This window comes from Ixodes scapularis, unplaced genomic scaffold (genome assembly GCF_016920785.2).
Source record: "Ixodes scapularis isolate PalLabHiFi unplaced genomic scaffold, ASM1692078v2 PGA_scaffold1__304_contigs__length_218370807, whole genome shotgun sequence".
Classification (NCBI taxonomy): Eukaryota; Metazoa; Arthropoda; class Arachnida; order Ixodida; family Ixodidae; genus Ixodes; species Ixodes scapularis.
In genome coordinates this window covers 39138550-39164223 of record NW_024609846.1, presented here as the reverse complement: position 1 = coordinate 39164223, position 25674 = coordinate 39138550, and the positions used below count along the sequence as shown (strand labels likewise).

General features: G+C 40.6%; 1 protein-coding gene across 1 annotated transcript; it reads left to right on the top strand.

The window, feature by feature from the left end:
- The first annotated feature begins 948 nt into the window (after nt 1-948).
- Nucleotides 949-24881, top strand: LOC115321966. Its single transcript, XM_040214449.1, has 8 exons — nt 949-997; nt 5610-5648; nt 6060-6130; nt 8170-8247; nt 8413-8539; nt 13491-13555; nt 20250-20327; nt 24750-24881. The coding sequence occupies exons 1-8, from the start codon at nt 949-951 to the stop codon at nt 24879-24881; spliced, it is 639 nt and encodes a 212-aa protein (XP_040070383.1).
- The last annotated feature ends 793 nt before the right edge of the window (nt 24882-25674 follow it).

Here is a 25674-nt window from a genome sequence, read left to right as displayed (position 1 = left end):
CAAGAGGTTCCCACTACGCCTTCTTATGGTTTCTACCGCCTTCCTTCAGTCGCTCGAGGTTCCGGCTCTATCCGCTGCCGCGATGTTGGCTTCGCCGAATAACCACGCCTCTTCACTTCCATATTTGTTTCGTCCATTAGTTGTTATCCCTCCTCCCCTCCCCCCAACCAATGATGACCGTTTGGCTTCTGGCTATGACATACGCGTTAGTATTTTTTTCTTTCTCAAGCCTTCTTTCTCTCTTTCCCAGTGAGCGAGATCTTGGCCGATGTTTGAAACAAAAACGTAAGCGTCTACCAACAACGCATGTGGCAGTAACCTGATGCGAGGCAACCGCAGCAGACCGTCAGCTTACTTGGTGGCGTCCCTTATATAGCGGCCGAATCACCATTTCCGTTTTCGGTAGTTTCCCGAAGTGGGTGAAGGCATTCGAAAAGACCTTACAAAGAGACGAGGGAATTTAGCAGCAGTAACTTAAGGCAAAAGCACTGTGAAGGTAGACTTGAAAAATTGTATGTTTTTACCTCAAATCATTTTTTTTAATATATCCCATTTTGCTCCCTAAGCGGTGTTTCTAGTTTCCTCTATTGGCGGTTTGATCGGAACACAGCCTAGCAGATCAGGATGTAAGCGTTCTCCCAAAGATCGGCACTCCCCAAAATAATAAAAGCTGCACACAAAAAAAAAAGAAAAAAAAAGGCACGTTTGAAAGACAGTTTTTTCTTTTTTTTTGTCTGGCGTAATACACAATCTTTTCAGTTTTCAAAATGGCGCATGTAGAGTTGCTTCGTAGGGTGCGCCAAGCTCATACAATGAATACAATGAACGTCACGTGAGAAATACTGCGCATGTCGGGGAGTATATATTAACTGCAATGAGACCGTGTCTGAAGTCGGTTCTACTTCAAAATAGTTGCCTTGCACAAACTCTGAAGTGCACTTTCACCAAATGGCTTTGAAAATCCAGAGGCTGCAGTTAGTCTTGGTGTTCCTCGTTGGTAATATTGCATTCTTTACGTCACGCTGTTTTCTCTTCGCGAGCATATATGTGACCGCCTTTTCAGTTTGCTTGCTCTTATGCTAACGACCATCTGGTTTAACATAACCGGCAGTCTCCAACAAAACACTTTTAACTTTCTCTAATCTATTGCTTTTAATCAGATGTGTGGAATAGTGGCAAGGCAGAAAGTTGAATAAGTTGATGTTCTAAATATACAATAAAATTATATATAACTAAACATACCGGCCCGTAGCCGCTACCACTGAAAAATAATAAAAAAATGCTAATTTTGGGGAAGTATGTAATTCCTCTTTGACAGAGTAAATCGTGATAAGCTCACTTTTTCATCCAATCAGTCACTGCCGTTTTCGAAACCCAAATATCTGGCCTATAGATTTTTTTTAGCTCAATAAAATATTCTGCCTTTATTCTAGTACTTCCAATTCAAACAAAAATGTTTTAATCCTCTCAAAAGTACTCAAAACAATTAATACTCACACGGAACTAACAAGCGACACTAGAATACGAGCTGGAGTTAGTTTTTTGAGTCTTCATCACTTAATAGAATATATCCTCACCTTACCCAATAAATCACACCGCACGGCCATTCGGCAAGCCCCCTCCTGATTGTTTACTAACATAATTTCGGGTGTAGCTTGTTTTTGTACTAAGGAAACTCTGTCAGCGCCGTTTACGCGTAGCTGGATACGAGCGCCACGTTATATGCATCTGAACCCTGCAAGAACCGAATATGTGTAGGAAATTCATTCCTTTTTCTCCCTTTGTGTTAGAAAAAAAAAATGCATTCGAGTCATTTCTTTTACGACCGCATCGTTGTATGTTAATAAGGGAAGTGGCGTTGAACTGTATAATACGTTATCTCGCCAGGCACCCGATGCTATTTTGTGTTATTCTAATTTTCCGCCACTGTTATAAATAAATGAAGTAAGGTGGCGAGTGAACATTTATCCCTTTCACAATGTAAACGCCCTCAAGTAGCCCGAAAGTTAGTAGAAATGTTAATGGCAAACAGATAAATCAGCAGAAAAAAATTATGGACATTGAATCATGAGTAATTGCACCGTAACTTTTCCTTTCTTTAACAGGTAGTCGGTTTTAACAAGACATCGCACTGATATATTTTAGTTTAAGGTTATTTCAGCTCTTAGTTTAACCTCTGATCTTGTATTTTAGTTTCATATTAATGTCCGTAATGAAAATATAGTGTGCATTTTTAGATTACTGACATGAAGATCGAAGTGAAATTGGAACGCATAAAATTTATTGATTGAATAAGTTCTCCTCTGTTAGCAGTATTTGAAATGCAAGTATTTAAAATGTCTATTTAAAATGTTTCCAGTATTTCCGTATTGTACATTTAAGAACACATTGCGGAATGCTTATGTTGGTTGTAAATCTATAAGTTTATATTTCAAATTCAATTGTAACTATAACTACAATTTGAAGCAGACTTGCTTTTTGAGAGGAAACCAAGACGTCTGGATGTAGAGGCAGCCAGAGGTATGTCTGCCTTCGAGATATGGAAACCAGGGTCTTTGAGATAAGCAATTTAGCTGTACAATGCGAGTGTCAACGAGTAGTTTTTGACGGGCTCTGACTAGTAATTACGTGACCGCACGATAGTACTATCGTCATCCATGTCGAAGCTGGCACGAAGTCATACCTTGGGTCTGCTGCGCGAGTTCTCCCTCCACGCTCTCGGTGCCTGTCGTTGACAGATCAGTGTTGCCAACCTCGTTACTGTGGCTACCTCCGCTTGTTTGCCGGCTATCTTCTTACACGTAACCCTCAAACGACTACCGGCTGCCGATCCGGTGAACCCATGGTTAAAAACGGGTGTCTGCACAAGTGGCTATAAAAGGGATCGAGTTGATAATTTGAGATATAGGTACAAAAATAAGCAGAATATTTATTGGGTGTCTTCTTTCTTTAGCGCTCACCTTTTTCGAAAGGTATCCAAAACATGATTGATAGCTTGTGTGACTGTGAATTTCAGAGTACATAAGAATGTTCGTATATCGTCGAGAGTCAACAATACGTGAAGCACGCCGCATCAAAACATTAAAAAGCAAAATAAACTTGGAAATTCCGCCATGACTACACCAACAACAGCGTAACTACCTGGCATCGACCATCCCGCGGAAATGAAAGCCGCCGCACAGTGTGTTAAAACTGCAGTTTGGGCCAGGTAGTTCGTGATTACCTAATAAAGCACAAAAAATACGTCGGTACAAGAAGTACACCTTGTATCGTTCACTCTCTTGCCCTTGAATGTTTGGTGTTTTATTAGGTGCACAGTGTGATCGGTGTTGAGGTTAACAGAATGGCGGCGGGAACGAATATAAAAGAGGGGCACATTGGTCAGTTGGCACAACCCCTAAACAAAGGACGCATGAATGCACCTTATTGTTAACGCATTGGCCCACCACCGAGAAGGTGCTTTCAAGCTGGCGAATCGCAATCGCAATCGCAAAGCGGATCCGCTCCTTTTCATAATCAAACCCGCGTGAAATTAATAGTATTGAATCTCTAAGCTACCGCGTCCGCAACCGCTTTGCGAACGCGGTTCAGGCGCCAGTGTGAAAACGGCGTTAAAGAGTGACTCGTCAAAGGCCAGTGTTTCGGCATGTTCGATCGCAACAAATATGCAAGAAAAAAAAATTGAAATAGATAATGCACGCGCCCAATTGAGCCACTAGCTTTTTTGCTCGTGTTGCAAGTATTTGTCTTATAACATACTTTGGGGCGGTTATCGGAGAGCAAGTTTTTCAGGTCGGAGCTCTCTGGCTCTGCGCCCCACGCATTGTTTTCTTCTCCGTAGTCTCTGTACTATCAAACCTACGAGTGATCAGCAGCTCGTGACGCCCTCACCATTTGGAAATAGTATTTTTTGCACATTTTATTTCAAGTACAAGAAGGATTCCTTGCCCTACATGAACTGTTAGCTCCGGTCCAAGATTCATTCGGCCTGATTTCCTAGTTTGAGCCAAATACGTTTTATTGTTAGATTTCTGACTTTAATTTTATGCATTTGGTAATCGTAGCATATATTCTTTATACTTTATTCGGGCATTGCCGTTTTTCTTTAAGGGGTAAAATTTAACGTGCAACTATCAAGATATGGGTGACATATATAATTGAAAAATATTTGAAAGGGATTAAATAATAAATACAAAACGAGCGTCTTTGTAACAATATCCACGATAACGAATAATTCTTTCACACCTTCGTTATGATGAGATTCAATAATTTTTCGTTTATTTGTTTTTTTGTTTTTGAAGATATTTTTTGTGCGATTAACAATGCAATTTAATATATCTTTTACAGCGGGGCTGTTAAGGGCTACTTTTCCCAGTTTCGTGTCCGGTACCAAACAAATGTCGACACAAAACTACATAAAACTCAGGGTAGCTACCGCCATCTATGAGTGACGGCGGCAACCAGAGAGCCAATATGGTTGCCGCCGTCACTCATAGGTGGCGGTAACCTTTCCAGCCTTTCCGTCATGGCGCGCGATAATACGGTGGTCGCCGTCGTGTCCGTACCCCCGCGACGCCCAATGGAGGCATAGAAGCATTCATGATGGTCGTCTTCGGCTGGGTCATGCGCGGCGACGACACGTCTGCCGTAGTGGCGGGTGACTTTAACGTTGACATTGCACGCCAGGAGGTTGAGTGGTTCACTTCGTTTATGCTCGAGCGCTTCGGGCTTGCGTACGAGAACGAACCTACGGTGCCCACGATTAGGCATCGTACATGCATAAACCTCGTGTTCACAAAGAACCTGCCTGCCGTCAGTGTATACCGCATGGCGGTGTACCACAACGATCACAAGGCCATGGTCACTGTGGTTACCAAGTAAATAACAACCCTGGATCATTGTAAATATGTCTGGTTCTTTAATTGTTCAACTAACCAATTACCCAATCACACCTTAATCGTTACATTTATAAATACTCCATTCCCACCATAGTAACACTTCTCTGTTCTTCCTTCTTCACCGCAGTGGAAAAGCTGACAGTTTTTTGTCAAATCATTTTGTGGTTTTATTTCTATTCGTTTTTGCAAGTATTTGCCCATCTCTGCTCTGCAAATTGGTGTATCAGCATCAACTGATTACAATAATTCAGCAGCGTGCCTGATGTTTTTTTTCGAGCATAATATCGACATATATAACGAGCTCTCATTTCGCGACAACAATAGATCACTACTCTCAATTAATAGATATAGTCGCAGACAAGACAAGAAGTGCAAGAATCGTGGATGCACAGCTTCCAGCACGTGCTTGCTCGCTTCCGTCGTGCTTTGGCTACGCGTGAACGATTGAAGCTTATCATCCCCCGATGTTTTGCCGGAGGGCATCACGCTGGAAGCGGGACACTTGTGAGGCCTTCTAGGCGCTCTTATTCTGGCGGTGACTGCACAATACAATTATTCGGATTTAAAGCATGGATTGGCAAAATGCGATATTGTACTGCTTTGCAAAACAAAAAGAAAGACATGACAGTGCATACCAGTTCTTAATCTTCCTCTTCCCTCTCGGATATTAAAACGTCACTAAATTCTACTAAATGTTTATTTTTGACGCAGCGATGCAAGAAAATGTTCCAGCAATGTCCGCTCGGATGGGTGAGAGATCACTTCGATATTACGTATGTTAGAACATTTTATCAGATGTTGTTTAGATTTTAAAATAAAGTGTTTGTCATGAGGCCGACAAAAAAACAATCTTAGAAGCCTTCATGGTGACTCAGAGTTTAAAAAACGCAGAAAGTCGTGAATTATGAGCATCTCGTTATTGCTTTGAAACCAATAAAATCGAGGAATCAGCCGATAAGAATGCCGAACAGTGAATCATGAAGCAAGAGTCGCGATCATAAGGAGCCATGCCCTGCGCTACTAAAACTGTCGCGGACTCTTATCACGAACTAGAAATCACACTCGCCCAATCTAATGTGAAAGCACAAGGGTTCGATGCATGTCTCAGTGCAAGGTAATTCTTTGAATTGTATAGCTAATGTTTCTGATTCTCGCGCGTAGCATTTCCTCTTTTTAAACCACCGGGACTGGATGAAGCTAAATGCATAAAGAGCCACGCATTTGGCAGTGGGGTAAGCATTCATTAAATTATTGTGAATAAAAAGTAGAATTGACTATGTTTAACTTTTTAACAATGTAGATAGTATCATGTCTAAAAAAAGGTATTGGATGTCACCAATTCAAATAACTCGTGGTAATAGAAACCAAGTGCTATAAAGCCCAGATAATAGTTTTGATTAATCTCGATGGCACATTACCTTCCACGTAGCGCTCTTTAGTTGAGGGATCATTTTAATGCTGTAGGTAGAGGGTATGTATGTACATACATTTCGTATTAGACTAAAATTATCTACAGAAAGGGGAGCCGAATTAAACAAGTAATTCCTATGGGATAACTCTATCGATCGCGGCCGCTGTCGGAAATCGAGTTTGACACATTTGTTAGCCAATTGATAAGCTTTTCAGACACGTTTTTTTTCAGCTGACAGACTCCAATTAAAAATCACCAGTGTAAAAAAAAAAAAAAAACTTCAAATTGGTTATCAGCTTTCACGAATCTGTATTTTGCTTAGCGCTACTCTAGGGACCATTTAAACTTTTAAGAACTCAGGGTAAAAGAACAGTTTTCGGCTTAGTTCTGGTTCGGCGGCACCATACAGTGGTCTGCAATTTAAAAGCAAATCTATGCTAATAACCACCACTTCCTTAAAAAAAAAAAAAAAGTCTAATCACATGTAAAAAGAAATCATGCCACGGAAGTAATAGCGCGATATTTAGGTAGTGAGCCGCATTTTTACTGTCTGATGCAAATAAAACGTGCCGAAATAGAAGCAAGTTTAGGGGAGCGCTCCCCACTAAAAATAATATAACAAGTAAATTGGACGCAATGTTATGACTTAAGTTTTCAATCCAGACACTGAAATTATTTTTGGGGAGTTCAGCGTTTGTAGGACCGTTTTCGAAACCTGCTTCTATTTCGAGTTGACGTTCGAAAATATCAGAGCCGCAACCATATTAGAATTGTGCCTCGCAACACAAATATTACGCTAATTATTTGTTTACGGCGGATGGGAAGTGGAGATTCTTTACATGCGTGTCATATACGCACACTTCGAATCATTTTTGTTTTAGTGCCGCGCTTATTTACATAGGAGATAAAGGTTCTACATATAGGGTGACTGAAATAATCAGGCTCTATTTACTTTGGGCCAAAAAAATCGGCGCTTGCACGCACCAATCTAAATCTTTTCGTCAAAGCTGCTTTTCACAGGTCGGTTTTATCTTGTAAAATTACAAAGCGTAGCTCCCTTTCTGTAAAAAAAGGGGCCGAAAAACTTGCCAAGTTCAATGGCGGACGGCGACGCAGGCGACCGTGTCCTGTGGCGGGGCACGTTTGGCGTACCTTTTGATAGATGGCGCTACTTCCTTATTGAGACTGCTCGATAAAGAATCTATTTTGTACAAAATGCAATACTTGTTATTTCGTTACGTGACCCGCAATGTATTTCAGAAAAAAATGTGTCTAGCTTCTTCACTGATTACCGATTTCGACATTTGAATCATTGGTATAGCAACCGATGTGTATTTTTATAAGTATCCATAAAGTATTCATTATTGTTACTTCCCCTGCTGGTGGTTTTCGAGTTTAATTTGTATATAATCTTGAGTGACTATTTAATTTGAATTGTATCTCAGCATTGTATATCAATGCTAAAGGGCAGGGGCCTTGTCAAGCTGCCACTGCAACTTTTCGCCCAGTCCTTCAAACAACTTGGAGGGACAATAAAGAGTTATTATTATTATTATTATTATTATTATTATTATTATTATTATTATTATTATTATTATTATATACAGTACACGTAATGATAAGCGAGCGCGGCTTGCCTTGGTGATAGGCACTGGTTGCACTAATAACGAATATACATTGTCAGTACCTGACATACACAATTTTCATTGTTATTTAAAGCCGCTCTTGGTTTCAGTAAAGTCAAAAATTAAAATTTCAATGTTGATTTCTTTTTTATGTAAGGCTTGTTTATGTACAATTACATAAAAACACCACTTGTTAGAACATTCTTGACAGGAGTTTGTACTTTTTAATCTACAGGATCAAACAATACACCTGAAACAGCGTTGTGATGGAGGATGCAGCGGGAACAGACCAAAGGATGGCGACATATGTGTTGTAAGTTGATCGGAAAAAAGTGTTCTTCGGTGTATTTGTTTAAACTAATTTCGCGTACCTATTTTATTAATTGTTTTAATTACACCGCTAACGGCATAGCTAACATAGGCGCTCATGTTTATTCTCGAAAAATGTTGCGGGAATTTCAAATATCTCTCCTTCCAGGTGGAGACCGGAACATCAGGTTTTGCTCTAATCTTTCTCTCCGGAGTATGCCAAAACAAGACATGTAAAATAGAAAATGACAGCGAGATATACAAACAAGAAATGAATGTATCACTCGGTAGTAATGGTAAGTATATCTTAGTTGTGCAGAAATTCTCTCTCTCTCTCTCTCTCTCTCTGTATATATATATATATATATATTTATATATATATATATCTATATATATATATATATATATATATATATATATATATATATATATATATATATACGGAAGAAAACGCACCTGAGACGGTTGTTGGAGTTTTTAAAACATATTATTGGTAAAGTTGGTCGACGTTTCGGCCTGAAACAGACCTTTTTCAAGACCGGCACATGAGAGGTCAGATTGACGCTCCTTGTGCCTCTCATGTGCCAGTCTTGAAAAAGGTCTGTTTCAGGCCGAAACGTCGACCAACTTTACCAATAATATGTTTTAAAAACTCCAAGAACCGTCTCAGGTGCGTTTTCTTCGCTTCGTTTTTTTTTTTCTCTCTCTCTCTCCCTCTCTCTCTATATATCCCTCTCTCTCCCTCTCTCTCTCTATATATATATAGGGCATGGTCGCGTAGTGTTGGCCGAAGGCGTGGAGTACACAAAGTGGAAAATCCCAAGTCAGAGAAACAAAAACACGGAAGGTTTATTTCAACGTTTCGGCAAGAGTCTTGACGAAGGCAAGACTCTTGTCGAAACGTTGAAATAATCCTTCCGTGTTTTTGTTTCTCTGACTTGGGATTTTCAACTTTATATATATGTATGTATATATATATATATATATATATATATATATATATATATATATATATATATATATATATATATATATATATTTTTTTTTAATATATATATATATAAGCTTTACACCGTCATCTGTCGTTAATATAAACGCCTCAGTTCCACTGAAAAATCGACCGTAACCTAAGTCGTTCATAATAAAGAATCAAAATATAAACAAAGAACAAATACACCGAGGATAGTCACAGAATGCCCAGTGTCTTTAGCCACTTTAGTTTAGGATTTAGACCCCGATTTCTTGTCCAAAAATTGTTATAGGTTTCACCTTTTGGACACATTCTGCCCTCTTCAACTTGACGCCTGACGGAGTTTACTGCCTTAGAGGCAGCGACTCAAACTGAAAATTATAACTGTTCGGTTAAGGTTACGGTTACAATATATGTAAAAAAATCAGTTTAGTTTCTTTCTTTTTTGGTAGAGGTAAATGGTATTTGCGAAACTAGTTTTTATCGGCTCGGAAACCATGTTGACAGATGGATGTTATAAAATTGTACAGGGTTCCCAGAATAATAATACTCTCAAACTTCAGATCATCTTTCTTTTCAATGGATTGTTTTATTTAAGGTTAAATATGTTATTCATAATAATTAATTTCAAGTAGCCGTGATATCACACAATGAGTCGGCAATGACAAATGAATCGGGGTGACATCACGTTACAAGAATTCAAAAGTGTGATCGCCTCCTTTGATTGGTTAGGAGTCTCAAATATTTTTACTGGTAAAACTCTCGTACTCTATATTTATTATCATCTTTTTTGCTAGGGAAGAACATATTACACACAGTACAAGACGCTGCAAAAACCATCTTCCATAGCAAAAAAAAAAAAAAAAAGTTTCACTCCGGGTGGGGCGGAGGTTATTTTATTTTAACATTCCTATGAACCTTTCGTTGTTTCAAGAATTTTTTTCATTATTTCATTCTTTTCTTTAATACTAGTCCAGAAGTAGCACCATTCAAACAGCGTATCAAATAGAATATATGGATATCAGAACGCTAGAGATCATCGAAAACAAAAATAACTTTTTTCTTAATGTGAGTTCCAATGCAATATTTCATCGTCCCCCAGATCTGCAAGAAGATTAATTTTTTTCGATATTTCATAGCGTTGATAGCATTGGCAGTTGGAAGGACGAAGTGAGCTGAACGTTACAGTATTATAGCTCCCAAGTGCATACTTTTGAAAAGGCTGTAAACAAGCAGCTATAGAACACACTTTTATATTCATATGGTAGTGAAAACTGAACTTTTACTCTTATTTATAACTAGCAGCTCCACTTTCCGACGCCCTCTTCGTCTACGTTGTCAATCAAAGAATCCGCCTAGTGGTTTGAATTTGTTATTAAAACTTTGCCGAACCGATTTAATATATGAATTACCGGTTAATTTCTAACGGCTACTGTTACGGTTCCAGTTTCTGCTGCTAAGCGACCTGGGAGGTGTGTTGCCTTGCGTTTTAAGCAGAAGCAGTGTACATTACCAGCGAATGTCCTTCCGTTTCGTCATGTATGAAGGTAGGCACTAATAGAGAAGAGCGGCAGGTTACCCATTTGAACTCAAAACCTAGAATAATCAAACCATTCATTTGTGTGTAGGTCTTCTTTTAAATATAAGAGCATTTCTGACGTAGGAAAAAATAAGTGACGTCAAAGGCGTATTGAAAATACAAAATTGGCTGTCGGGGTGATATCAATCCTTTCCGGTGAATCTGTTACTCGTCACCGCCGTTTATTCCCACACTTATTTGAGTCGTAGGGATCACTTAATGTATAAAGCACGAATTTCAGTATTCAGGCATAACAATGTTGCCGTCATAGCAACCACCGTAGCCACTACACTCGTGTCACGCTTTTTGTCTGAGCTCTTAGGCATCATCCATATGTTTGAGTTCTTAGGCATCATCCAGATGTCTATACACCAACGTCACGTTCCGGGGATGTCGTGACGTCACGTCGCGTCCTCGATAACCACCGCCGCGATTTGGATACCATCGTTTCGACTTCGATAATGCAAACCCTAACTCTCCATGTACGGATACACTATACCTCAATCTAGAAGCGCCCGTGTGTCATTTTACCCGTAGAGCACCTGGTGAGCCAACCACTGTGAAGGAGTGAGTCAGCGAAGGACGTGGTCGAAAATACTGTGGACCACAAAAAGCGGAGTCCGCTTTGTGACATTGGGCATGACGCTTTATATTCACAGGCTCAGTGTAACACTCAGCTCACTCTCAGTCTAACATAGCAGACTTCACAACATATATTTGGCCTCGTTATTTGTCGAGTTACTTTCGTGTATTTCTTTGATTGACTCTCCGAGGAATGTGCAGAAAAGTATGGAGACGGGAAATTTGAGATATAAGTATACGTGGTTGATATATGACGGCATTAAGCTGTTTCATTGTATTCACCTCCTTTCTGCTCTTCTTCAATATGACGCTTTAGTTGTGTTTAAGTTGTATTCGCGTAAGTATTTCATTCTGAACAATCTGAAAATAAAAACAATGTCGCTCAGCATGGGGTATCGATGGCCGAGTGGGCTATCGCACATCCACTCGAAGCATGGAAAGCGAAAGCTAGCGCTGGAAACCCCAGGATCCTGGGCTCAATCCCGACATATATGCCCGTTTCGTTCTGGATGAGCATCGTACCGGCGTGCGTTGGTGTATTACTACTGCGTGATGCACGTTAAAGACCCCAGGCTAGCGGTTGTCCTGCACTGACTAAATTTCTCATCTACAGCTGGGAGACTGATTGCCCATTGAGGCAAACCAAGTTCTAGGCTGTACAAACATACACACAACCCACTTTTTTGTCGCTCAGCAGTAAGCGTGGCTCATCTGTAGTCACACCTCACTCTGCACTGTGATTCCCCGATGGTCTGGAATATATGACCTTGGGATTCTTGTTGACTAAGTTTTGAACTTCATTCATTACGTATCCTATTTCGAAGTCCTCGCTGATGACTCTCTGTGCGATATCTCGCTTAACAAAGCGATTTTCTTCACCTGCATGTTTCGTGTGGCTATTTTGTTTCTTGTATCGTTTGGAATCATATTCACCATACTGCATCATCCTATTTTGAACATGTTATAAAGCGGTTTATGTAAGTTATCTACAACAGGTATTTTGTGGCTAAGTGCTGAGAAATTACGTCAGAAATCGGGATTATGTTCTTTGTTTAATAGACGTCGTTTACATGATTTATTCCTCTTACGTACGATTGTCTGCGCAGCTGTTGACTTCTCATTCCCTTTGAGCGCTGTAGCTTTCATGCCTCCTCTCAGTCGGGTCGTATCGTTCTTAATGTGTTACTTTTTTTTCCGCGTGTTTCCAACTACAAGAACGAAACTCGAATATAACAATCTAGAACAATCTGTAATAGAAGTTTTCGTGACATTAACGCTCTTCGGCGAGCAATCAACTGCTTGACTTTTGTTTCTGCTTTGAACGTGTTTCCTTATTCCTATCACACTGCACCACTTTGTATGATTTGTGATGTTTGTGAACACAGGAATATAGAGTTCATTAAAACGTTTTCCTTCATGTTGGCTCACGGTGTGCCTTGGCAAAGTCTTCATAGAGTACGGCAAGAGAGAGGCTCAGCAAGTGAAAGTTCAATTGCGTAGCTTAGCAGAACAGATCTCAAGTTGAGCATAGTTTTTCGTGATTATTACTCTCACATGTCAAAAAATATTGTTTTGTAACTTAGAAAAACAGTGTTATTAATTTTTTGTTCAAGCTTTAAATTTTTGCACAAATAGTTAAACTAAAAACCGTAGCCCATATCTTCCCCTAGTATTTCCGGAAGTTTCTTTGAAGCTCTTTTTTTTTTAACCAGCCTTAAGTATGTGCCATGTGCATGATTGGTAATATAATTTGCACATCAATAGAGGGTATATTATATGTCACTGTTTGGGGCTCTTTATAAAGCGGAACTTCTTTTTAAAGATGGAATGTTTAGTTATCCTTTCGTCGTTATTTTGAAAGTTTTAAAGGAGTTGTTACTTTACAATACTCCAGACACTCCTCACAATACATAATCAATAATATATGCTTTAATATAGTGAAACAAATTGAGGTTTTATTAACACTATAAGGAAATACTATGCTTTCGTGGACCAATAATGTATTTAACTTTGTTACATTTCTTTGTTGAGAGTTTGATTTGTTCAGGTTTAGGGTTTTAAGGGCTGCCTTGAACATGTACTTATCTAACGAAAAGCTTCCGCTTTTTTGTCGTAGATGAAGCATCAATCCCACGGCTGCCTGGTTGTGGGTTCACAAGTGTTCAAGATAAAAACAGACAGGTAAGTAAACTATCGAAACGCCCATGCCAGCTAGCTCCTTTTCGAAGCTCCTTTTCAATTCGAGTCAATTGTTTAATTGAATTACTGCGTCTAATTTAAATCGCTCAATTTCTGTAATGTGTTTGCTTCGCCATTTATTTTATATAATTGTGTAATCTTGCTTCCTTTGGTACTTCTAATTTGAACTCTGTCTATACTAGTATTATGTCTTACTGTTTCGTTTCACTTCCGTTGCCTCAGTGTTAGTGCGACCCATTTTGTTACTCGTAGAGAAATTTGTGTCAACCTTGTGGATTTGGTGCATACTGTTTGGCCACAAGGAGGACCAACCAGACTTAGAACAAATGCAGTCCTGTCCTTAGGAGCGTCCTTGCCATTCCATTTTCGGCTAGGAGTGACTGAACTTGCGGCGCGGCACCAAGTTTTTGCAACGTCGACATCCTTATCGTCGAAATGCAGTACCCCGACGCCTCATTCATTTTTTTTTGTAGCCTGGAGACATCGGTGTGGGCAGAAATTGAGGGCGAGGAGGATACGAAAGCGCGCGGGGACGTTAGAGCACCAAACGTGAGAACCAGTCTTGTACACGTTACTTAAAAAAAGTAATCGATTACAATTACTATTACTATTGGCTAAAAAGTATTCGATTAGAATACTTGATTACTCGACGGCAAAAGTAATTGGACATTACTTAAAGAAGTAATCGTTACTTTTCCGATTACTTTATCGTGTGAAGACACATCTTTAGCGCTCATAACAATGAACTACTTCCAACCTATATTTCACATTTGCACAAGTATTGAAGAAGAAAAACTGTCTCCCTCTTCGTGGTCGTTGCACTTTCACAATGCGGACACAAGCATAGAATTCGTTTGAAGACGTTTAATGATTTCGGCGTTCGCCAGTGTGTGTGTGTGTGGGGGTGGGGGGGGGGGGGGGAGCTAAGGGGGTTTGCTTGAGCAAGGGTTCTCGCTCAAAGTTTGCGTCGCTCATTTTATTACTCACATGTGGATGAGCTCGCATGTCATACAAAAGAGCAGCAGCTCCAGGATTTGAAACGGATCATGTGTAGCATCCATTGGCGGAAGAGATCGCCCCGACCACTTCTCAACTCGAAATATTGCTTGTCACAAAGACCACGTAGGGGAAATGGGGAAATATTTCAACTGCCTTTGTTATATTTTGCATCCGCTTTAGGCATTCTTCGGTTCTGGTTCTCCTACGGGCTGCGAGTAGGTACCCTTAGCAGAATTGTTTTAATTTTTTTTTTATTTCTGTGTGTGTGTGCGTGAGGGGGCGAGTTTGAACGAAGGACTCACAAAGCTACATTCTGCTTCCTCAAACTTTGCCCGGAATGGCCTTTGTCACGTACTGTGGCTTCCCTGGGGCTTCCCGCTCCCAGTCCCAGCACAAAAACAAAAAAACAAAACAAAAAAAACGGACATTTCACAGAAACTGTACATAGCAAGAGATTGACCTCGTTTCCTACAGCTCCGTTCTGTCCGTCCCTATGTTTATTCTTTCTGTTTTTATTTAACTTCACCAACGCGCTCACGTCGAACTAAGTCCGCAAAAATCTTTCTTTTTTTCCGATCGAAAAAAAAAAGCAAATTTTATTTTTGTCAATTCATAAAAAAAAAGCGTGTGCCGGAGGGGGGGGGGGGTGTCCCGTGGACAAATTGTAACGGTTACAAGTAATTTTATTACTTCGAAAAGTAATCAGATTACTCTTGTGATTACTGCCTAATAAAAGTAATCAACTGATTACAAAATTACTCCCAAAAGTAATCGATTACAAGTAATTTGATTACTTGTAATGCGTACGGTACAAGTCTGGTGAGAACACAGCGCAACACAAGTAGTGGGTAGACGCAAAGCTAGATGCCTTTTTTTCACTGCACTCGTCCAACCCGATAGAACGCAGAACTACGGCGTCCGGCTTTCGCGTTCTGGCGTGTTCGACGAGTGCAGTGGAGAAAAAGGCTGCCAGGTTTCCTTCCACCCACCAACCATTCCCGCCAAAGCTCGGTGTTCTGACGTCCTCGCGCACAGTTGTCTCGTCCCCTCACTTGGTTTCCGCCTGTCACTGCCAGGGTGAGAAGAGCCGGGGTCGCCTTTCGAACACCCGGTCTCCAGCACGCGCCCGTTGCCTTTCGCCGTGCGTCGGTGCGTGTGCGTGCTCAAAGCTCACGCAGCCGCCAAAGCCTTGTCAAAGGAATGAAGCTCGCGCTAGAGGTGGCTTTGGTTAGAGGAAGGACAGCTGAAACTCCTTCCTGGCAATAGAGCATTTTCTTGGCAAACACCACCAGGCGGTGCTTCAGTCTTTGGCGTCCCAACAAACTTCCGGTTTATAAAAAGAATGATCAAAGCCCACCTCAACACCGCTGCTCGAAACGTCGTTGAAACATCTAACCACCAATTCTCCAGGCGATCGCGATAAAGAACCAAACAGCGCGAGATATGATCAAGGATTTTTTTTACATTAATGTAAACAACTTGTCTCTTTCAGACATTAAATCGTAGGGCCGAAGGCCCTCTTAAAATCTCCAAGTTTGTTGTCCGTGTAGCATATATGCTTTCTAGCACTAGTGACATAAGAAAATTTTATACGCTTGCAAAGACCAGTCTGTGATATTATCGGGGTACTTGTATCGCGATACCGAAATTTGGTACATTTTCGTTAACTTTTTAACTGTAATTAGATATTTTTCCTTAAGTAACTGTAACGCTAACTTAAATGCTTTTTTGATAAAGTAATAAAAAAGCATCTGCAAGGATACTGACACTTTTCGCGAAACAATGGCCCTATTTTGCGAACACTAGAACGGGTTTGACTATGCGCGGAGGACGGGCTCCACATAAGACGCGACAAAATAAAACGAAAACTCAAAACATTTTTTCGTCAGAGCAAGGTGCGGATGTGGAGGAAAGACCTTTTCTACTTTCTTTTTTTACATTTTTCAGCCCACGGAAAAGCGCATTTAGCATTCGCTTTATTTCAACCATTTTGAACGTGACTGTCTCGACCCGTCTTCAGTCTTTCCGGCCTTAAAGGGACACTGACACCCCCCAAAATTTTTTTTTAATTTTTTGCCAGGCGCTTCATTATGGTGTCGGAGGACTACCCAATCAATATTTTGCAACAGAGTAGCGTATTTTTTTAATAAAGCCAAAAGACGCAACTGCTCGAAACCGAAACCGAAACCCGACGGAGGTCGGAGATGTGGAGAGAAGAGTGTGTGTGGCGGAAGTCACGTGGCTACACCCGACCGTGTTTTTTTTTTTTTTTTTTCTCCTTCCCGGTAGCAGACGACATGCGGCGTATGGGAACTGTTCGCCGTGGGATTCTTTTGCAGTTATGTATGTTCCGCTCGTTGTTCTGTACTCAAAGATGAGTTGTTTTGTACACTGAGGAGTTGGAGATGAGTAGTGAGTGCCCGTGGTGGATTTTGATCGGCTCCGAAAAGAATACACCCAAGATGTTGCGTGAAGAGCTGGCTCCCATGTCCCGCGTCCGAAACAGAAGTGGCATTGTGCGACAGAGTTTCCGAAAGATCAACGGGATCGGGACCAATGGCTGGCTGCAATTCCTGTAGACCATTTACGGGCACCTCGGAAAGCGGACGCTACCTGATTTATATGCTCCTTGCATTTTGTGGAAAGTGATTACATTGAGTTCGCAGTTGTCAAAAAGGAAATCTCATACCATTTAATTCAGCGACGTGTCGTCCACAACATTTGTTTCTTATATTTTTTTTTGTTTCTTCAATAATAATTGTAAAAAAAAAAAAGAAACGTAGACATCAAAAAATATTTGAAAAAAAAAAAAAAATAAAGTTTCACGGGGGATCGAACCTGGTCCTACCGCGTATGAAGCGGACGTCTTTCCCACTAAGCTACTGGGGCACCTCTCTTTCGGTGGATCTCTTTCCTTAGTAATAATTCAGCCGGTAAACTGTAAGTTGGAAAGTTTGCTGTCGATTTTTCTCTAGCAAAAGCACTCCCGGGTCGAAGTCGGGAAGCACCACGCTTTGGAGACATTCGCACCTAGTAAAGAAATCGTACGCGTGCATATTCACCTCGAAGTAGACACGTCGTGCTTGACGTTTGCGCGAGCGATGTCTTCAGCCACGAGAACGGAGCGACGGCTCGGCGACGTCTTCGTACAAATCGGCTTGGTGACCGGGCGTGTCGTACAGGGATGAATACCAATTCTTTTGATCAGTCCCAAATTTCTCTTTTAACGGTAGACAGAATTCGCCGGTACCGCGAACGACAGTTCTGAAATAGAGGTCCCACGCCCGTCGTCCGCTGTCATCGCCGTCCCCGCGAGTCCCACGATATGCGAAACGACGAACGCACAGAATGCTTCCGGTTGTCTGTGGAACTTTTTTTTTCAATCAACGTATTTACAGCTTTTTAGAAGCCACAAAAAATGGGTTTCATATTTTTTTCTATTTTTAATATTGAGTGTGTGCCTTCAGTGACCCACGACTTTGATTAAATTTGGTGGTCGCATCGATACCTTAGAAAACGGCCCGTGACCGCGAAAAAGAGAGTGAGCGAGACTCGAACCGGCCAGTTCTTGATCGGCGGTTTTCGCGCGGAAAGAAACCGAATTTCGAGCCGCAAATTCTGTTCTGGGTAGTTGAGCTCTCATATGTCACGTACAACTAAAAACCTCGGCGAGCATAAATACCCTGTCAGTGTCCCTTTAAGAAACATATAGTGAAGACGGCATTCACGTAAGAGTAAAAACGCCTTTTTTTTTTTTTTAAAGTCTGGTTCGAATAAAAAATAACACTCGGTATTTTCATGCTCTTTACGGCGTACCAAAAAAAAAAGAGCACTCGATTTGAACGTGTCTTGAGAGGGGAGGGAGGGGGGAAGGGAGGGTGTCTTAGGAAGCAAGGCAAGGAAATGTAAGTATAAAGCTAAGCTAGGGGCAGCACGACTTCCTACAACCTGCGATTGAGCAGCATCACTTTACAGACTCTTTCGGTTCAATTCAAGCTGGATCAATTTGAGTGAAAGTTTGTTTTTGTTTTCCTCTTGGAGGTCATACATTACACCACGTTTTTTCATCACTAGTTCAATACACTGCAGAAGATTAAAGAAGGTTTGCAAAATTTAAGTTTTTTTAATTAATATTGGCCTTCGATTTCAATTCGTCACACTCATTACGTAATAAGCGTTTTATAAAATAATTAGGAAAAAAATATTTTCTATTTGCATGTGCCGGTGTGAAATTGGCGGTTGTGAAAAACACCATAGCGAAACCTTGGCAACATCCACGCCTCTAGGGAAAAAAAAAAAAAAAAAGATCCAGTTGCGTTTTACACTAAACTATGATATGCCTACCTTTTATTAGGAGTAAACAAATAATGCTTCGAACCCAAAAATGCCGCGGCATTTCTATAGCTTCGACACTGCAAACAGGCTGTACGTCGTGGCTTTTTTGCAATGTAAAATTGTTGAGTCACTCACTCCTATTCAAGTCAAACCGCTGTCCGCCCATCCCCATCAGTGATCCGAGACGCGGGCAGTGATACCTGCATCAAGGCACAATACCACGCAATTTCTAAGTGCTCGTGATTGGATCTGGCGGTCCGTAGCTTTTGTCTTTAGTCCATCGTAGGGTGAGACGAAGTATAGCTTCGCAATTTTATATCTCCGGAATAAAATTAGCTATGGTGCTCGCATAGAGCTGAATGTTTGTTTCAAGAACATTACTTTCACATATATTTTTACGTAAGCATAAATAATATGACCCGTTCCATTATTGCGCGAACTGACGTGACACACCCTACAGACTTAGCGTTGCAAAAACCTTACCTACGTTCAAGGGGAGCGAACCAATTTTATATCTTGGCTTGTTTGACATGGCTTGAAATGCGAGGAGCTTATAAAAGGGCAAAGGAACGGAAAGAAGAACGTTTTACTGCATCAATAGTGACAGATGGGCCAGTTGGTACATGACTACTTTTTCACAAAATGCGCCGCAAGACAAAGACAGAGTAAGTGACACAACACGAAGCGCTTGAACGAGTCATCTAGTAAAATCTATATAAATGATTAAAACCTGTAAGACACGAAACAAAGTTCTTGATACAAGATTTACATGAAGTAAAAATTAGTTATACTAGTCATCGTTCCCTGCGGTTTTTGTGAACAAATATTTGCAAAGACATAGAAAGAAAAGTAATTTAGTTGCAAATTGATTCCGTTTAAATTTTCGAGCTGCCTTAACAAAGCTATTTAGTTAGTGATCTTCTAAACACTTCTTCACGTGGTACAGAGGTGCGTGAAATATATAGGGTTCATGTGGCAATTGAAGCAAGGAATATGGAACCCCGGAGGCGAAGAAGTCTCACCTGTTCTTAGGTACCTATTCCTGAGCTTAAAAGTGACAAAGATGACACACGCGAGAGCCTCATAAAATGATTCATTTTTAACCAATCAATCAGTGAAGAAATTGAAGGTGAAAAACGCATTATTGGATTAGTTGTTTGATCGATTAATTCGCAGCCCTTCTGTAAAGTGTCGAGGTTAAAAAATAAAGGCTCTAAACGCTACGTCTGTCGTTGGTTTTCCTCCCCTACCTTGGTAGGGAAGGAAATACTACAATTTTCACCTCGATTACTAGTTCCCGTGTTCGTGTGTTTCATGTATGTTTTTTTTTTTTTTCTTTCAGCATTTACTTTCCACGGAGTGCACGTCCTGTGAATCTCAGTTAAATCAAACGCAACGACCAGATTGCACACCGTGCATTGTATGTAAAACCTTTTGTGTTAACTAATTTGCTTGAACATGACTAAATACGAGTGTCCTGCTAGTGACCGATATTAAAATTGTCGCGATTGTGAAAATATGACATCTAGCAGTAAAGACGTGGTTTCATGCCTACTTCCTCCGGTTGCTTAAAGTGCACAATGCCGTCAATTGTCGTCCTCCGTCTCACCGAACATTATTGCCGCATCACTTGGCCTAGACCTGTTCTGTGTGCCAAAAACTTGAACATATTATTTTATATCTGCATTCTGATGATAAGCGTTTAATTTAAAAACAAATATTATATTTATAGTCCGAATTTAATTAGGGCATCTGGCATGAATTTCGTGTACATGTATGAGTATGATTTAATTATGCATATAATATATATATATAGAATCTATATATATATATATATATGTATATAAATATATATATATTATATATATATACAATATACAATTTATTTGGATACTGAGTTTTTTGGTGTCAAAGCATCAGCAAGTTCGACGCATAATTTACTTTCTAAGAATGAAACACTGGTAATCTTTATGTTTTTGATATCAGGACCAGACCTGATAATCAGGAAATAATTATGAACCATAATGTACAAAATTAAAACAATAATATTTTTATTAGTCACTAAAGAAATAAAAGGTGCAACTTTTAACACCAAATACTTACCTCAATGTATTAATCAAGAGACGAGTTTATAATTTCAAAGATGATTATTCTCAAATATTGCGTGGCTTTCGAACTAACTGAGTTTATAATACTTAAAATCGGTGCCAATGCGACTTTTAAAAAGTTTGTTTTTTATTCGTTGAATTTTTAGCTATTGTTGTCTTCTTTTCTTGTCGTCCCTTGCGGGGAACTTGTAACGTCTTAGACCAAAATATAAATTTTATTTTCCCGTCTGGAGCAAAAAAGGATGGGCACTGTTTGGGCGTTGCAACACAAAACAGGTCAGCGGAGCCATAAGCTGTAGTCAACGATTAGGTTAGGACGGCAGGGAGGAGAAATTAGCGCGAGCTTTCTACATTCGAGAACGTTCCACGTCTTGTGCCTCTCGAGCACGTGCACGCAGACAAAACATGGCGGAAGGCATGAGACGCGTCTTGGAGATCATGCGTTCAAAAGGCCCTTTCTGCTATTCTATTTTTTCCAGTCGCTACAACATAGAGTTAATATAATGTACGCTAGACGTTCAAGTGGCGCTAGTGTGCTGACGCAAATTGAAGCAGACAGCAAGCAGTCGAAAATTGACTTCCGGTAATGCATTTCTATGGGAAAAGTGAGTGCATTTTTTCCCTGCGCTCGGTCATTATTGCAAATATCCCGAACAATTCGTGCGTACTAGGTTGCTTAGAACATTTCTCAGACATCCCGATGAAATTATTGGTCAGTTACGGCGTTTTTCGTGCCAGTTCATCGCATTGCAAACGGTGCTAAAACGGAATCGTACGTGTGTTTATGTACACTGTCGGACACTGTTAGCGCGAACACGACGTCCGCGCTTTTCAACGAGCGAAGGACATCTGGAAACCAAAGGAAAAGGCAAGAACTACGTAGTAAGACTGAATCGTTAGCTACCCGTGCATGTTCGATTAAAATAAATTGAAGATATATTCCGATTTTAATTAAGTACGTACCGCTTTCTTATTCCTGCTGTGTGCGAAGTTCTACGTTCAAAATATGACCCGCACGCTCGAAATCTTTAAGAAGATGTGCCCGATAAAAGCTGCCCGGCAGAGAAAACAATAGGAAATGACACCTTTTAGAGCCCAAGTACTTTATTATTTACGTTTTGAATGTTCTTATCCACTCATGCATGACGGGGTCATTTTCATAGCTACAAAACTCGCATATTAGGTATATAAAAGCGTCACCGGAATGCTGGCGAGCCTTGAACACTCTCCATATTCATTTTCATTGTTATTTTGCTTAGAAACACCCCTTGTTTTTAGACGCCTTCTGTGGACCACAGGTTTGGGTCTGAAATATAGCGAAGTTAAATATCGTTCACTGATGAAGAAAAATGCGCTAACTAACGCAATTACACTTCTACAATGTTAATCAAGGTGCACACTATTCGGTACGACCCAAAAAACCACAGTGTTCCGTGTTATTTTCCGGCGAGGAGACAAAATGCACGAACGTTTTCCCATAGGAATACACAGGAGCACCGGAAAAGTAGACTGGTTGCTGCCTGCTTTAACTTGCCTCTCGGAAGTCGCATAGACACTAGCGCCAGTTGAACCTCTAGGGTACATTATAATAACTCTATGGGCTACAGTACACACAGGTGCCCCCCCGCCCCCCACACACACACACTTTTCAAAAGAAAAAACAGAAATTCATGTTTTTTCGTCGCAAATTAAACTGCGCAACGCCGAATCTCTCATTTTCCGGCTAAATTTAGCTTTAGCGGTCAAAACCAGATGGCAATTAACTAGCAGTTGTCTCATTCAAAATTTACAAGCGACTTTTTCAATCTATTGAAACGGGAAAAGGGGGTCCGTTTTTGGCTGTTTTCGGTAACAGGTGATTTATTTCAGCGTAATGGACCATCATATCCCCATTTTAAATATGGAAAATCGCTTATAACATCCGAATAAGATAACAACGGTCAGGTCTGAAACTTATGCATCTGGTTGGGATCGATAGCTCTACATTTGGGCCGACATTGAGCGCTCGGCGATGCGTAGTTTGTTTTTACAACACCGAAAACTTGTAGTTTTCTTGTTTGTTTTTTCGAACACTTTTTACCTTGTAAACCGAACTTCCGAGCCGGACATTTATTTTTCCAGTGTATGTAGAGCCACTGCTAACTTTTACAATCGTGAGAATAATAATGTTCCCCGAAAGAGAAGGTGTACATATATAGTGCTCACGTGTTCATAAATACCTGGAAGTAGCAATCTCTATGGTAGCTTACATAGCCACTGAGAGCCTAAGATAGGCAGGATGTTGCTTATTATGTGAATGCTTCTGTAGTCATTGAAAGAAAAAGAGACGCAAGGAGTGACAACTCCCGAGCAGCATACACAGCCATTAAGATTGCGGAATTAGCCCAAGAATGAATCATGCAGCAAAAAATGTGAAGGTCACGCACCGTGTTCCTTAAGCTGTCCTTGACTATAGCTTTGTGATTTGTTCTCGGGTGTTCTTAACGTCTAAGATCGCAATCTCATAGGCAGTGGAGTGATGATACATTTCTGAGGACTGGCCACGACCTGCGTTTCTTACGCTATCATCGAATCTAATATGTTGAGACATAAGAACTGCAGGAAAGTGTCTACCACCTCATTTCAAGATAGGAATGAAGTCACTACAGGACTCAGCACCAACGTTACTAGATTAGCTCAGTTACAGGACTAGCCCATAGACGCTGCTTCCACGAACAGTACGTCCCCTCTCCTCCAGAAGCTCGCCTCCAGCCGTTCGACGCGCCACCGTTTTGAGCACGGCTGATATAGTAACTGCAAAGCATTCTATGGAATACGTATGGTTTGAAGCACAGCGTCTAAGCGGTGTTTAAAGTACTATATAAAATATGCTGTTTTGAAACGAGAAATCTAGATGTCGCTTCAAACGACGGGAAGTAGATGGAAGGAGGTGAGTGGGGTTCCCCCTCCGCGAGAATACCACAACTGAGCTAATCTATTATTGTTGCTCAGCGCAAAATCACAGATCTTCTGACATCACGGAGGTTAAGGTGCATTCGACAACGTCTACCATATTTTCTAAAAATTAGTTGGCGCCTGTATAAATAAATTTCTTTCTAAAGCCCGAGTTAACTTTCATTAAGTGGAGCGATTGTTCTTTTTCTGGGCCTCTCCTGTAGCTCTTATGTTGCAACAGACTCTAGTCACTTGGAGCTTAAGAGACACAGGGCAAGGCTTAATATCTTCGCCTTATTTGCTTCGCGATTTATTTCCGAGTCTTCTTATCAGTTAATAGCGAGTTTTGGTAGACCACTTTCATGCGCCCGGTCAGCTCTATGGAGTGGCGGAATCGCCACTGCGCATACGCGGCTGCTCTGAGTTTCAGCGAAGCCGGTTGAGCATGCGTATTTGCGCAGGCTCGAAACGGAAAGTGAAAACGATCTACTTAAACGCCCTGGTACCGCCATCTCACTTGCTGCGTAGTGAGAACATGTTTAAACTCGCCATGCGCTACGTTTCGTTAGCTGCCAGTGACGAAACTGTAGTTTTATTTGAATCTCAAGCAACGCTTTAGTGGCAACTTTTTTCTTTTTTTTTTTTACATAGCCTTTGGAACGAGAAATACTTGGCCCACAGTTCACACTGAATGTTCTGCCTGAAATTATTTCTCAAAGTTGACACCTCATAGCTAGCGTTTCTGAGTTTCATCGTATGAAAAGCTCTCACGTGCATGTTTCATTTTATTTTTAACCTAGGCATCTCGGGAAGATACAGAGTCTGGTGACCTGAAACTCACAGTGGGAGAGTGCCATAATGGAACCTGTGTCCCTCGAAATCCGACAGAAACCGTGGATGTAAAGAAAGAATTAATCTCCAACTCCGACTAACTCAGGTACAAATCACAAAAAAAAAAAAACACATGCCAGCGCATATCGTTTATTTTTAAATGTTTTCCTTTGTATTGTAGCTCTAAAATGGTAAAGTTTGAATGAAGATGTTAACGAGCCATCTGGCCATCCCGTGATGTGCACACAAGACGAAAAGAAAGCGAGCACACGCGCCAGTTTCGAGTAGGGCGGGGCTCTCTTTTACTATTCATTTCTACCAAAAAAAAAACAAAAAAATGCCTGTGTTTATCCTCTGTTATGAGGCTAAAATTAGATGACAACAAAAAAACGAGCGGAAATATTTTCGTCTTGATTTTATTTTACTTTATTTCATTTATATTTGGTCAACACGCTCTTGTTCCTATTTATGTAATCATGTCTATATTATTAATTATGTGCCCACAGATTTCCGAGACTGCCGAAGGGAGATTGTGAACTTCTGATTGCCCTTTTTCATGTCGATTTTATTTATTTAATTTATAACACATCGGTAGTATGGCTTCATGTTACAGTGCTGAAAACTTCGTCCAAATTGCGAGCTAAAAACATAATTCTAATCAAAGGCTTGTCAATACCCTAGTCGCTAGATAATACTAGTCGTCTAGATTAATTCCTTCTTTTTAAATTATTTTGTTGACGTTCCGCCTCTTAAAAGCACATTGAAAATCCAAAATACGCACCTTGTCCCACTATCCAATCGTCTTCTTGAGCGCAATAAAGTTCGTCTGCTTTGGTCAGCGTGACCACAGCACAGAAGCGTCTTTTTTATAGACGATCTCGCTAACACAGCGTC